This window comes from Panthera pardus, unplaced genomic scaffold (assembly GCF_024362965.1).
Source record: "Panthera pardus isolate Hobbes unplaced genomic scaffold, ASM2436296v1 HiC_scaffold_12, whole genome shotgun sequence".
In the NCBI taxonomy this organism is placed as follows: Eukaryota; Metazoa; Chordata; class Mammalia; order Carnivora; family Felidae; genus Panthera; species Panthera pardus.
In genome coordinates, this window is record NW_026526677.1 from 100083609 (window position 1) to 100099202 (window position 15594).

Consider the following 15594-nt stretch of genomic DNA (forward strand, 5'->3'; position numbering starts at 1 on the left):
TCCAGCTCGGAACTTACTGTGTACATAAACTTCCAGAACTGCTACCGTGTAATGAAAATGCCACATTCTGTTTTGTAATTTCTTCCCATGTTGGGGAAAACTGGCCTTTTCCCAGCTCTTTCCAGGGCATAAAACTCAACCCCTTCATTACGAGGTCCCAATGTCCTGTTTTTTTAACTTGTACTTACTTTTCTTTTTATAGCTACTTCCTTTCTACCCTGAAACTATTAACTCTAAATGTGGGAAAAAAAAAATCTTGACAACAGCTTCTTGCTTGTAAAAAATATGTATTATATAGCTCTATTTTTAAAGTCAACTCCTGAAAAGCGACTGTCCCATCTCTACTCACTGTATTCGAGGCCTTTCCCGTTGGTCTGCATGGCCTCTATCCCTGCAGGCCAGTGGGCAGAGGGAAAAGGGAGAACGAGGATGACCAAAACTTAAATGTTGCTTTCTGATTGATTCTGAACAAGACAGAGAAAAGAGCAACAATGAGGCCCCAACTCCCACACACAGCTCCCCAAAACATTTGTCATCCTGCTATAGTTGGTTTTCAAGGGGCTTTTACTAGGAAGCAGGTAAGCCCCCCACCCCTGCCCCCACCACTTCCTCCTTTCTTCTCGCTATATTCCTTTGGCTTCAAAGATTTGTGGAAAAGAGAATAGCTTCTATACCCATTTCTAATTTCCAGATTTTTAGGGGATACTGAAAAATATTGCTGGTGGACTAAAGGGCACTGCAACGTTGATGAGAGAGAAAATTTTTGACTACAAGATAAAAAATGAATCGCCCAAATGAAAATAACAAAGGAAGTGGTCTTCCATTTTGCCACACTTCTGTTGGTGAAAGCTACCAACCTGCAGACATGAACGTTTCATTAACCAAAGAAAGTGGGTCACCTGACCTCTACAGAGGGGAGTACTTGGGCCATTTCAATCACCCTACAAGATGCCAGGAGGTCCTGGGAAGTCCAGCTCCTTAAAATGATGACAGTCAGCAAGCCTGAGCAAGTAAGGCAAGAGAAGAGAAGGTCTACGGCCAAGAGACTGCTAGGCAGGAACGAAGGACAAAGAAGGAAAAGAACAAAACAGAGGGGAGAGAATTTCACTGGAGCTGAAAGGAAAAGTCTTTGCTACCTTGATGGTGTTACTAGTGCCAGTAAGCATGTCCAGGTCCCAGAATGGGAAAAATTTAGCTGTTGATAATATAATGATATCCTTCCCCTGGAGTTAATTTCTTTCAATTAACACTTAGTTTTTTCTCGTTCAGTTCCAAAAGAGAAGGAAGCTGAAGCCATTTCCTATAGGAGTAAAGATAAAAGGATAGGAAAAGATTCAAAGCTCTAATAGATTCACAGCTTTCACAGGCATATAAACCTAAAAACCAGACGTGCTCAATAAGCAAAGGCGGAAAAATGATCTAGTTCTAGATAGCTATCTATAGAAAAATGACTTCTAAACTTGAAATCCAACCTCCTTTCCTATCACTCTGGCCTCCATTTTTCCCAGGACAGGAAACGTGTCCCCCGTAATTCTCTTGCTTCAGAAATTAAAATCCAGCATCCCAAGATCATTCTGCAAGCAATTTTGCACAGACATCTCCTCACCCCAGTGCCTGCCTGGAGCTCACCCAAGGTCACCAAACAACTTGGTTGTGAACCAACTGCCTTAACCTTCAGGGGGGAGGGGGGCTGGCTGACTAGAGACCAGAAGTGAAGGGGAAGAGATGAGGGCTTCACAAGGTTGCTCTGTCAGCTTGATCAGAAGCCAAGGCAGTGGCAGCAAGGGATGGCCTGGCCCAGGAAAGACCTGTGGGCTGTGCTAGTTTCTAAAGAGATGACTATCCAGGAAGTCAGATGGACAGAAGTTCACGGGGGGCAGGGGTGAAATGGGACCCACTTATGTTGTTATTCTTGGACTGTGAATTTTGCTGATGTAAAACAGAATATTCTGTAAACCTAATGTCTATGTGCAAATAATGAGCGTTAACACAGTAAAATAGTCAATGAAAATTCAAACTATTAGGGTTACATTTTTTTTTCCTCAATCAGTCTCATTTTATCCATTTGGAGTAGAGTGGCTAGAACAACACTGAGGCTTCCGGAGGCTTTCAGTAAGCAAGGCATCTGGTCGGACAGCGGGTGAGCACCAGGGTTCAAATCTGCATACATGAGCCTTAAGAAAATTAACTAGAGGCTGAGCCAAATCAAAGCAGGATGGCCTTAGAGCAACAGCAGCTTCCTAGATGGTTTTTATAATGTACTTGAAAACAGCCCTAGGCAAGAATATCATAATTTCAAGGGCAAACTAAACATCACCTTACCTACAATCTGCATCCCCCAAAGGAACTGCAAGGTGGGGGGGGGGGGAGGGGGGGCAACCATTTCTGCATAATATACATACTTTCATTTACGAACATTTGAATACAGACTTTCTATACACACATTACCTATATAATAAAAATGTACATGGCATGAGTATAGGTCACTGTATAAATATAGAGTTTTAGAAATCTTGAACCCGCGCTTCCTGTTCACATCAGTTTCTCCTCTTCTTCCTCCCCAGTCAGGTCCGTCATTTAAGAGTTGGACAAAAGGGACAAGTGTCATTTGTGTTGGTCTGGGCCCAGAATTTGATACACTGGAAAGGAAGAAAGACATATCTCAGGTTTATCTGGAAAGACGGAGGGAAGGAGGGGAGAGAGCACCACTGAGGTCCACTAGGTCTAAGGAACGCATACTAAGTCAGAAGAGCTCTTACTGTGGGGGACCAGATGGGCTATTTCATTGGCTCTTACTCCCCCAAAGAATCTTCAGAGTAGGGGAAACTGTACTTTTTTCAGGGAACATTAACAATCAGCTAAGAATAGTGTAAAGCTGCTTTTTGTTGAATACTTGGCGTGGCCTTCTCCTCTCATGATCCATTCAGGCGGAGATGTGCTCCAATCTCCAAATACCCACTACCCTCAAATCTTATTCAGGATTTTCCCTTACTAAGAATTTAGATATAAATCCAGTTCCTACCTCTTGGAAATCAAAATGAACAAAACAAAATAGTAAAGAAGCAATCATCCCTGCTGCTAAGAGACTTAACTCTGCCTGGTGACATACTACGAGATAGGAATAACCTGTCAGTTTGCGAAGATAATCTCTAACAGGCAGGTCTCCAAGCTATTTTGTTAATGGATTTCCTAATCTCATATTCAGGTTCCCTATTCCCTTCTTCTCATCTAAGCAAAGTCTCCTGACAATGCTATATCTGAAACAGTGCTTAGAAATGTATGTCTTATTGTCAGCGTTCCAAGACAGTAAGTAATCTGTGTTCTAGGATGAACTGCTTATCCAGTCCCCTAAAGAGAATAGGGTAACAGGAAGCTGGGAGATCCTAGCTGCCAGTATTCTGAATCCTGTTGATCATTTAAGCCACAATTTACTGAAAACCTCATGCTGAGATATTAATGATGACCATCAACACAGCAACACGTTCATGAAAAATTCAGAAAAGGAACAGTAGAAACGAAGAAGGTCTATAGCACCCACCTCCTTGTGCAGCACATGGGAACACGCCATTGGATGCAGCTCATTGGGCTGGACAAGTTTCTGGCACATGAGACACAGCTTACAGGCGGCTGGAGCCTGCAGAACAGAGGAGGGACGGCCAAAGAGTGAGGAACCTCTGGGTCTCCTTGCCTTTTATGCCCATGATTCCGTTCTACTATTTCGATGTCGCAAAAAGATTTCACACCAAAAGAAGGAAAAGTTCAAATACAGATTCTTGCCAGAGTACTTGCATTTTCTCAGCAGGGGCTGCCAATGACCCAGCTACTGAGATTATGGTTTTTTCCCGCACTCCACCTGTGAACCTGTTCCCTCCTCACCCCCGAGCTCCTCCACATCCCGGTTTTCAAAGAAAAAGAGCCTTACATGTGAAGACCTTCCAGGATATGAAACTTGGGCAGAAGGCAAGAACATTGGGGTACTGATTTGGGTCAATGGAGCAGGGAACAAGGCCCGGATCCGACCGAGTGGCTGTGGGCAGAAACATCGTCAGAGTAAGGAGAGAGAGTCTGAGCAACCCAGCAGGTAACAAAAAGAAATCATTTATTTCCCAGTCCAACAAAGCAAGAAACCAGAGTAGATAATCCTGGCTGCAGTGCTGTTGGCCACCCCCAATTTCCCTGAAATTTGTCCTTTCCCTAACATCTCAGCAGGTCTGAGTTCTCCCCCAAGTAGCCCTTCTTACCTGAGTACTGGCTGCCACCCGCTCATGTTCTGCCAGTCGTGCAGCTACCAACTGGATCAGTTCCTCCATGGTCAGGCCTGCCATGGTGGTCCGTGCTGTCTTGATTTGCTGAAGGATGTTGGTCATCTGGGCCCTAAGAAACCAAATGTTGAGGGAGAGAAATTCTGTGCTATACTCGTGGGAAATATCCATGAAACCTCTCAGACATTCCTCTTACAAATTTTTAATCAGTCCTGAAAGACACTTACTTATTGCATTGTGGGAAGCGAGTCAGTAGCTTCTCCAGGATCTTCTCCAGTTTGTCTACTGGTTGGGGCCGGGGAGTTTCAGTAGAAGCCTTAACACCGCCCAAGCCTGGGGGAGGTGGGATGGAGGCAGCAGGGGGCATGTGTGGACCGTGGGGGCCAACGAGGGAACCCAAGCCAGGGCTATTTCTCCCATGGGAGCCAGGAAGGGGCGGGGAAGGCTGGCTGGGCTGGGAAAGGGCAGGGTTTAGGATTGGGAAAGACAAGGAGCGGGGATCTGCGCTGGGCATAACCATGGGCACTGTGACCTGCCCAATGGAGAAGGGCATCCGAGGAGCCAGAGAAGGATTGGGTTGAAACACCTGAAGCATAAAGTCTGTCTGTAGAGCGGCAGAGGTAGAGGACGAGAGAGAAAGGAAGAAAATAAAAGTTTAGGAAACTGGAGATGTCAGTGAGCAATTCTTATGCCAAATAATACCGATAATAACAACAACAATGTTATAATACCAGTAATGAAACCAATTTCCTCATAAAAGGAACAAGTAAAGGCTGGCTGTGCTGGCAGCACAGAAAGGTAGCCTCCCCCACGCTGGCCCTCTCACCTCTGATGGGGGTGGGGGCAAAGTGGGAGTCGGGATTTGAGGAAGGCTGCTCAGCTTGGCTCCGTTCCTCACCAACTGGATATGACTATTAAACTGGTCCTGGAAAAGAGAGAAAGGAAAGGATTATCCTTTCTGCTGACTCGAGTAGGCTCTAGAGAGAGAACACCAACCAGTATCAGAAGAGCAAAGGCAAGGGCAGAGCCGACCCTAAGTGACAACGTACAAGGTCCGTCCCTATCACCAGGGTTTAGCACAGACTGAACTCCCTCGCTCAACCATCACCCATTACAACACTTACCCGAACATTCTTTTTCATCAACCGAACTCCATTCAGCCTTGTCTCCCACTCCTGTTTGGAACGAACGGTCTCTAGTGTTGGGGGGGTTGACCTTTCAAGAAACCAACAGGAATTTACAGAATTGAAGAAAGCCCTGCTCCTGACTCTCTGAGATAGCAGGACAGTGTCGGGCTAACAGGCCTGGCGAGGTCAGACCAGGTGCAGGAGGCGGCCAGGGCCCTAAGTCATCTGCTTCATTCTAACTCCAGCATTTTTTAAGCCAATTATTAAAGAAAGAGGACCCACCACAGAGGGTTTTTGGTCTGCCTGGAAATGCCACAAGGGCCCTCCAGATTCCACGGCAGAAAGAGAAATGACTGCGCGAGAAACAAGTCTCCAAAGATATCCGTTATGCTTTGACACCATAAAGAAATACTGTTTATCCAACCGGAACCAATACAATAAAAAATACAAAGCTATAAAATACGGGAAGAGAAATCACTGAACAATGACTAGTGTGCAGACAAGGATGGCCTTGAAATTCCTGCGAAGACAAACTAAATGCCAGATGAGCTGGCCTAGGGTTTGAAAAACCTAACAACTCCCCCTCCACCCACTCACCCCGCCCCCGCGCCCCGCTCAACACACACACACATACACAAAACACAAAACTGCAGGACCTTGACTCTAGAATGGGAAGGTACTTACTTGAGGTAAGTGAGGTGCAGTTCTGCTTCTTTTTCTGCTTCTTCTAGTTTCAATACCAGCAACTCTTTCCGACTCTCTAGTGATAAGATCTAAGGAAACCACACGCATACACACACAGATACTTTGTTAATTTTATATACCTGAAGCTAAACACGAAGTTAAAACAAATGCTTAGGGGCGCCCGGGTGGCTCAGTCGGTTGCGCATCCGACTCGGCTCAGGTCATGATCTCAGTTTGTGGGTTCGAGCCCTGCATCAGGCTCTGTGCTGACCGCTTGCTCAGAGCCTGGAGGCTGCTTCAGATTCTGTGTCTCCTTTTCTCTCTGCCCCTCCCCCACTCACACTTTGTCTCACTCTGTTTCTCAAAAATAAATAAATGTAAAAAAAATTTTTTTTTTAAGAAATCAAATGCTTACTTAGTGGCTATATGGTAGAACACTTGTATGGCTTAGTGGTAGAATACTACACTATGCTATATATAATAGTACAATACCATATGATACTAAAATATACTATATTATATACGTAGTATACTATGTTATATAAGGTACTATAGCGTACTCTAAGACAACAGGTTCTATTATCTGGAAGCCTCATATCAAGGCTTTCCACACAGAGCTCTTCTCACCTCTGCTTTCCAGGCCCGTTCTGTCTCTTCCATAATGTTCCGGTTTATTTCGCCATCCTGATTCTTGAGTCTATCTAGTTCCATTTCCCACACTTCTCTGTAAGGTAAGAAACCAGGAACAGGAATAAGGAGAGAAAGACAAGATTGCTAAGGGACATCAAGGCAAAAGTAAACCTGAAATTGATCTAGCAGGTATGTTACAGGAAGTCTTACTGTAAGTATTAATATAGATCTAGGAGCAGAATGCTTAAAGTGGTCTGTAACTGCATAAAGGCCCCATATTTGAAAACACAAATGTTCACGTCCCCTTTTGCTAAAAAAAAATGTTACCAAGAGCAGGAAAGAGTGCCCTGAGGACAAAACCCAATGAACGCAGAATGCTCTATGTTCGAGGAGGGCTCGGAACCGTATCGCCTTCCTCTTCTTTCTCAACTTGTCTTTTAGTACGCGTATGAAGAATGCAGGACCAAACACGGGTCCCGCTTAATACTCACTTCTAATGCAGCAAGCACTGAATCACTTCTAGGCATACAGATACCAGCTTACCGATTTTCCTATTTTCTTAGCCATAGTAAACATTCTTCAGAAGGAAAAAATGCTCTCTTCACATCTCAGGGTTTCATATTTCCAGCAGTTTCCTCCCTTCTTACATCGCCCTCCCAGCCCCATCCCTAGAATGTAATATACCCACTCAGGGTCAGGTGACCAACTGCCCCGTGTGCCTGTTCTGAGGGGTTTTGCAGAATGTGGAGGGTCAAGCACCCTACTCAGGACCACAGGTACAGAGCCAGCAGGAGGAGCTCCTTACATGACACTGGACTAAAGTTAAGTTTGGTGGCTGAAAGGCAAAGGAGTATCCCGATCAGTGGGAAAGAATATGGGAATGTTGAAATTTTTTCACTGTATTTTTAAAAGTTGAGAAGAAGAAGAAGAAAAGGTCAGGAAGAGTTACATCTTAAGAAAAATGTTCACACTTTTCTTCAGTAAAATAAATAATTTTAGTCCTCTTCTGTTTTTTTGGTAGCTTCACACATAGGAAAGGGAGTGATCCACTTACCAAGTTTTTGAGGTGCCTTCTCCTTACATCTGACCCTTCACAGAGCCCTGCTCCCCATTTCACAGACAAAGTGTGGGTGTGTATGTGTGTGACACATACACCCATTCACTGATTCACAAACAGTAGTCTGTCCCTCTACTGACAAGGTCAGATAGATAGAAATGACCAGGTAGGGATTTTCTTCTTAATCTCTATGTGTCGTCCTTCCCAAACTAACATCCTGCCAAAAGAGGAATTCTCTACTAATTCTTTAGAACAGAAGTTCATGGGCAGTTGTGTTTTCCTGCTACAACACATACTCCTCAAGTAAAATACACACGAGGAGTCAGAATTCTGTAACCGTAAGAACACGTGAACTATGCCACGGGGTCAATCAATGATCCATTTAGCTTTTCTGGTCACTCCCTGACAATGGGATAACATGTAGAAAAACATGACAGCTGCCTTCTGTGATTGATGGTATTCTTGAAGATTACAGATGGTCACCGAGTGTCTCTTTCATTAAACACATTTATCAAACATAGGTACACATTTATATAAGAAAAATCCTTCTACCAAGTCCATGCGGACATTCCACAGATTCACACACAAAAATCTTCTCCTGTGGGGCAATGGCCACATCTACCTCACCAGGATCCAACAAGACAAAAGGAACTACTAACCATCGCCACAAAAATGGTCAAAGAATTGTTAAACAGTCAAAAGTGCTCAACTTCATCAAATGGTAACTAGCCTCTAACATATGCAGCAGATCTGTAATCCACCCTAGAAAAAGAATCAGTTCCCCATAGTAGATGGTCATAAAAATCCTTGGTACAAGAGAAACCAGTGAGTCTATTTTAACTTTTCTAATTCCTGGTCTAATTTCTTTCTAGTCCCATACTTCTGTTATTTTGCATAGCTAGTTCAGGGAATCAATGATTCAAATATGTAAATAGCAGACTGTGTAAGTCTGACTTGTAGTTCCCAATTTTTGCATACTTTTTAAAATTAACTTTATTTTTGATCATGCAAATAATACAAATTATAAAAACTTTAGAAAATATAAAAGAGTCTCATATAGAGGCTCCAACTCCTTTAGTTATTGGTTGTATGACCCTAGACAAGTTACTTAATTGTCCTAGGATTCAGTTTCGTCATCTGAAAAATGAGTAATACCTACATCATGGGACTGATGGGAGAATTTACTGAGAAAACACACATGAAGAATTCAATATGCTACCCAGCACACGTGAAGTATCCAAAAAATGTTATTTTTTTTCTAAATTCATTCATTTATTTTGAGAGAAACAAAGACAGGACGAGTAGGGAAGGGGCACAGAGAGGGAGACAGAAAACCCCAAGCAGGCTTTGCTGCCAGCAGAGCCTGATGCAGGGCTCGAACCCATGAAATTGTGAGATCATGGCCCGAGCCAAATCCAAGAATCGGACACTTAACCAACTGAGCCACCCAGGCACCCCCCAAACAAATGTTATTTTTAAAGTTTTTGGCGGGTGTGGGGGGGTACCTGGGTGGCTCAGTCGGTTGAGCATCCGACTTTGGCTCAGGTCATGATCTCGTGCTTTGTGGGTTCGAGCCCCACGTCGGGCTCTGTGCTGACAGCTCAGAGCCTGGAGCCTGCTTTGGATTCTGTGTCTCCCTCCTGCTTGTGCTCTGTCTCTCTCTCTCTCCAAGAATAAATAAACATTAAAAAAAGTTTTTTTAATACAGTTTTCTTTTTTTAAGTTTATTTATTTAATCTCTACCGTGGGGCTCGAACTCATGACCCCAAGATCAAGAGCTGCATGCTCTTCTGACTGAGCCAGCCAGGCACCCCTAAAGTATTTTTTTAATTCAATTTCTCACAATTGCAATACTCACAAAAAAATCATTATTATACTTCTCTCCAGTCTTTTAAAATAAATATTTGTATATTTATGTATACATATGTAACATATAAATCCATTATGTGTACTTTCAAACAGAAACTGTGACCTTTGTCTTACTTTTTTAACCTATCGTATTTTTACATATCATTAAGTATTCTTCAAAAATGTGAATTTTTATTTTTATTAAAAAATTTTTTTTAGTGTTTATTTATTTTTGAGAGAGAGAGACAGAGTGTGAGCAGGGGCAGGGGCAGAGAAAGAGGGAGACATAGAATCCAAAGCAGGCTCCAGGCTCTGAGCTGTCAGCACAGAGCCTGACGTGGGGCTCGAACCCACAGACTGTGAGATCATGACCTGAGCTGAAGTAGGACACTTAACTGACTGAGCCACCCAGGCGCCCCCAAAATGTGAATTTTTAAATAACTATCCACTGTACATACATACCATTATCTATTTAGGTATTAAGTTATTTTCAATTTGACAATTATAAATACTAGTATAAGCATCTGTGCATGTATACTAACACAGGTTAATGATAAAAATAATGTACCTAGATTGAAGAGGAAGCTACTCAGAGTAGTTAAAAGCATGGCCTCTGGAGCCAAAAACTAAGCTCTGAGTTCAAATCCAGGCCCTATTACTATCTATGCGACCCTCTGGCAAGTTACTTACCCTAACATAAAATGGGGATATCGAGAGTCTACCTCTCACAGAGCTGCTATGTATATTATGAGTTAACATATGTAAAACACATAGAACAGTCTCTGGCATATAGGAAGAACTTAATGTTAGTTATCTCATTTGGATGGTAGAACGTCCTCCTTCAGAGAAACGAAAATATATGCATATGAATTTTCCACCACAAGGCGTGGTGGAATTCAGTGATTTTAATGGAGAGAAGCAGATGATAAGTGTCTTGTGAAATCCTCTCAACAGTCAGACACAGAGCTAAAAATTAAGATGGGTCCTTAGCCCAAATGTCTTCCTTTCAGAATATACTATACTCGAGGCAAGGCAAAAGGAAACAAAACAAAAACTGTTGAATGAAGGGGTTGGCCCTCCTGAAGTGGGGGTAGAGGTTATAAAATCTAAAATCTTTTACTCCGAAACGGACACTGACACTAACCAATATAGAATGGATGAGATCAGATCAGGCTTCAATTGTGAATGTACTGTTTATGAGACTAGAATTCTTCGTTGATTCAACATAATTCAAGAAATCTACTGAGCAGCACAGTGTGCTAGGCACCATGCTAAACCCTGGGAATATAAAGATGCCCAGTTCCTGCCCCAAGAAACTCGCAATCCAACAGTCTGCCAGGTGAACAAAAGGAGCAAGGAAATTCTGGCCAGAACAAACAGTATGTGCAAAGGCCAAAGAGTAAGAGAGCATTCAGCTGAGAAGTGGTCCAGAAAGTTGCAGGCAGTGGATGCAGGAGTCTAACGTTCAGGGGTGTAGTCTGGGCAAGGGGTACAGATCAAGGTCACAACCATAAAGACAGTAGTGGAAGCCCTAGATATAGAAGAAATAATCTAGAACAGCAGTTTGCAAAACATAGTCCACAGTCCCCGAAACCTTTGAGGGCCTGGTCTATGAAGCAAAAACTAATTTCATAGTAACACTAAAACGACTTGCCTTTGTCAACCTCATCCCCTCATGAGTCTACAATGGATTTTCCTGACCTAGGCTACACAACACATGATAGTATCATCACTGATGGCTAATGGAATATATGCTTCTGTATTCTTATGTTTTCTAACATGTCTTAAAATAGCAGGTTGAAGGCGTAATTTAAGCTCTCAATTTTTTTTCCCTTCTCAGTACTTCTGTTGTGCTTTTATAGCTATCTTTATACTTGCTATAATCTCTATAATCTCATTATTGTCCAATAAAAAATCACTGTAAAATTTCCAAGTTCTCCAGGCATCTAGGTAGAAACAAGAACTTACCATTTTGTTTACAATAATTTCTTTTAATTTTTAAAAAATTTCTCATTAAATGAAAAAAATTTTTCTTAATGTTTATTTTTGAGAGAGAGAGAGCGAGCATGTATGCGACTGGGGGAGGGGCAGAGAGAGCGAGGGAAACACAGAATCTGAAGCAGACTCCAGGCTCTGAGCTGTCAGCACAGAGCCAGTGCAGGTCTCGAACCCACAAACCACGAGATCGTGACCTGAGCTAAAGTCAGACGCTTAACTGACTCAGCCACCCAGATGTCCTGAAAATGTTCTCATTTTTAAGTTCTATCTAAAATGTATTACTTTACAATTTAACTTTTTCTAAAATGAAAGGAAATTTATCTGTACTTTCCTCTTACATTGAAAAATGAATCACTGGCTCAAAAAAGGGAGACGAGAAGACTCATTTTCTCAACCCATAGCTGCAATGTATACATCTCACAGATCCTAAAAAGGATGCAGTGACCTACAGTTTTCTGACTCATGGAAAGAATCTACTCCAAAGAAGTTGGGCAAAATTATAAATAAGAAACCAAAGTACGACAAAAGCCATCTTTCCCTTGACTTTATAGACGCTCACAATTTACTGTATCTTAAGCCACAGAACATTTTCTAATTATATTGTGCCAGTTAAGTTATAGTGACATTTTGAGATCATTCAGACTTTAAAGAAAAAGGAACTATTTTAAAAGCAGATGTGATAAAGTCTTTAAAATTCATAAAAATCTCATTAAAGGCTTTCAAACCAGAAATGAAAAAGCCACCGAAGCATCTTAGCCAGGGAACTCTGTACTGCATTAACCAGAGAAGCACAGCCTTGTCCAGCTGACATTGCTACATGCCTGCTGGATGAAAAGTCAGCAAAATAAACGATGGCAGTGTCACTTTTTGATGATACAGTAACTCATCAAATTAAAGATTCTGCTGCAAATTTGAAGACTTAGTTAAGATCTCATCTGAAGAATTGTAATTTTGCTTTACAAACCGACAAATCTACAGACGCAATTAGACTTGCTATTTGTTTATTCGTCTAGTACGGGCACCAAGTAAGCATCAAAGATAATGTTGTATGTGAATTCTTGGCAACAAACATAAGTTATGCTCCCATAATCTAAGCTGAATGACTTTTTATTTTCACGGTTTAAGCTTTACTTAACGATGTTGTGATGAAGCCATAGAGTATAATAATTTTATTAAATCTCAACCTCTAAAAATAAACATTTCTAAAATACTGTTTGATAAAATGCTACAGACCAAAGTATATGGCTGTCTCATGGAAAAGCACTTGTGAGGCCATTTGACTTGTGAGTTGAACTAGCCTCTTTTTTCATGAAATACCATTTTTACTTACAAGAACCACTGAGAGACAAACTATGGTTATTTGAACTTGAGTGTCTGGCAGACATGTCCTTGAAAATGAGTGGCGTACTCTTGCTACTTCAAAGGAAACAACTGACAATATTTATCACCTACAACCAATTTTGAGCTTTCGGGCAAAAGTTAGTACTTTGGAAAATGTGTACCAGCCACTGGGAGCTTGCAAGATTCCCACTAGGTAAAGACTATTCTGATGAAATCGATGGTGACATCAACAAATGAGGTTCTTCATATGCTGTACGGTAAACTGTGCCAACACTTAGAAGGTCTGAATAATTCTAAACCAATAGTTTCCAAATTATCAATGCACTGTGCTACTAAATCAACTATGGAACCCACTCAGAACCTCAGAGCTGGCATAAAAATTATTCTAAGCTGAAGACATCTGAGGTTCAACAGATGCAGAAAAAAAGCCTTCTGGGAGCTTCCCTTATCTTCCTAAAAGCAGCAACTTCTGGGAAATAAGGATGTCATAAATTCTTCTTCAGAGCAGACTTACTCCCAGGAGAGAGAACATGAATAAAAACTACCCTAAATCCCTTCTCCAAGAGAGTTTTATGGCCCTGAAGAAGAAAGAAACCACTCATACCTACAGACAAATATTATCACGAACTTTTGTTATCATAAGCTTAAGTTTGTTTTCCCGAAAAGCCACTTATCTTTCCAAAAAGTCCCATAAGTGTCTTTTCTCCCCACCCTCCTAAGAAGTGCCTTGTTTTCCCGTAAGTACCTCTCTCCCTGTCCCCCTCACCTATTAAGATGGTAGATAAGCCCCGAACTCTAACCACCCTTTTCAGCTACTCATCACTGAGCTCTTCCACATGTGTATGCATGTTGTACTTATGGGTTGTTTTCTTACTCCTGTTAATCTCTGTCAATTCAATGGGCCTCAGACATGAAACCCAACAGGGTAGAAGGAAGGGTTTGTCCTCCCCTATACAACACAGTTAAAAATTCCATTCAAAGTGCAACTTAAGCCAACAGATTCAACTAACCTTTAAGATACCAGTCAAGTTTTGGGGTACTATCAAAAATATCCACAATTATCTTTAAAAAAGGCTATTAAAACACCCTTCCCTTTTCCAACTATCTGTGTATCACCAGATTTTCTTCACATATTTCAATCAAAACAACGTACTGCAGGGGCACCTGGAGAACTCTGTCAGTTAAGGTCGGACTCTGGATCTGGGCTCAGGTCACGATCTCACAGTTTGTGAGATCGAGCCCTGAGACAGGCTCCATGCTGACAATGTGGAGCCTGCTTGCAATTCTCTCTCTCTCTCTGCCCTTCCCCCCCTCAAAATAAATAACAACTAAACTTAAAAAAAAAAAACACCACAACGTACTGCAAAAGTTTAAATGTAGAAGTAGCTAGGAGAATTAAGCTTCTTCCACTAAAGAGACTTACAAGAATGTAAACAATTGTAATTCTTCTAATTAAATGTACTTTTGCTTTGGGTTAAGATTTCTTCGGACACAAAATGCATGAGCCACGAAAGAAAAACCTAGTAAACTGGAAAACTGGATTTCACCAAAACTTAAATTTCTGCATTTCAAGAGACACTGTTACAAAATGCAAAGGCAAATCACAGAATAGGAGAAAATATCTGCAAAACACACATCTGATAATGAACTAGCATCTAATGGGGCACCTGGGTGGCTCTGTTGGTTAAACATCTGACTTCAGTCCAGGTCATGGTCTCACAGAAGAGATTCACCAGTTACAGCTAAATAAACTTAACAGAGACCACAGCTGCTGGACATCAAACAAGGGTATGATGTTTAAGTCTAGCTAAGGAAATAGCTCAATAAGACAAATGTTTTTTTTTTTAAATCAAGACTTTTTTGGGAATGCAAGCTGGTTCAGCCACTCTGGAAAACAGTATGGAGGTTCCTCAAAAAACTAACAACAAAACTACTCTATGACCCAGCAATTGCACTACTAGGTATTTATCCAAGGGACACAGGTGTGCTGTTTCGAAGGGACACATGCACCCCCATGTTTATAGCAGCACCATCAACAATAGCCAAAATATGGAAAGAGCCCAAATGTCCATCGATGGATGAGTGGATAAAGAAGATGTGGTGTGTACACACACACACACACACACACACACACACACACACAATGGAGTATTACTCGGCAATCAAAAAGAATGAAATCTTTCCATTTGCAACGATGTGGATGGAACTGGAGGGTATTACACTAATTAGAGAAAGACAAAAATCATATGACTTCACTTATATGAGGACTTTAAGAGACAAAACAGATGAACATAAGGGAAGGGAAACAAAAATAATATAAAAACAGGGAGGGGGACAAAACAGAAGAGACTCATAAATATAGAGAACAAACTGAGGGTTACGGGAGGGGTTGTGGGAGAGGGATGGGCTAAATGGGTAAAGGGCATTAAGGAATCTACTTCTGAAATCACTGTTGCACTATATGCTAACTAATTTGGATGTAAATTTAAAAAAAATAAAAAATGAAACAAGTTAAAAAAAATAATAATGACTTAAAAATGCAAAAAAAAAAAAAAATCAAGACTTTTTGGAGAAATATATCAAAATCCAGAGTCTCTACAATATACTATTCACAATACTCAGGATTTAACCATAAATTACCAACATA

At 41.5% G+C, this 15594-nt stretch overlaps 1 protein-coding gene across 3 annotated transcripts in view; it reads right to left on the bottom strand.

Annotated features, from left to right (window-relative positions):
* Positions 1-1998: 1998 nt before the first annotated feature.
* Positions 1999-15594, bottom strand: part of RNF214 (ring finger protein 214) — a 47176-nt gene continuing 33580 nt past the window's right edge. For all 3 annotated transcript variants that reach the window (XM_053900445.1, XM_053900443.1, XM_053900444.1), the window contains exons 7-15: positions 6701-6797; positions 6074-6162; positions 5387-5477; positions 5089-5187; positions 4490-4866; positions 4242-4374; positions 3923-4027; positions 3539-3634; positions 1999-2639 (exon numbers count right to left, since the gene is read on the bottom strand). In XM_053900445.1, coding sequence (XP_053756420.1) covers positions 2574-2639; positions 3539-3634; positions 3923-4027; positions 4242-4374; positions 4490-4866; positions 5089-5187; positions 5387-5477; positions 6074-6162; positions 6701-6797 — 1153 coding nt within the window. In that variant the 3' untranslated portion in view covers positions 1999-2573. The remainder of the gene's footprint in view (positions 2640-3538; positions 3635-3922; positions 4028-4241; positions 4375-4489; positions 4867-5088; positions 5188-5386; positions 5478-6073; positions 6163-6700; positions 6798-15594) is intronic.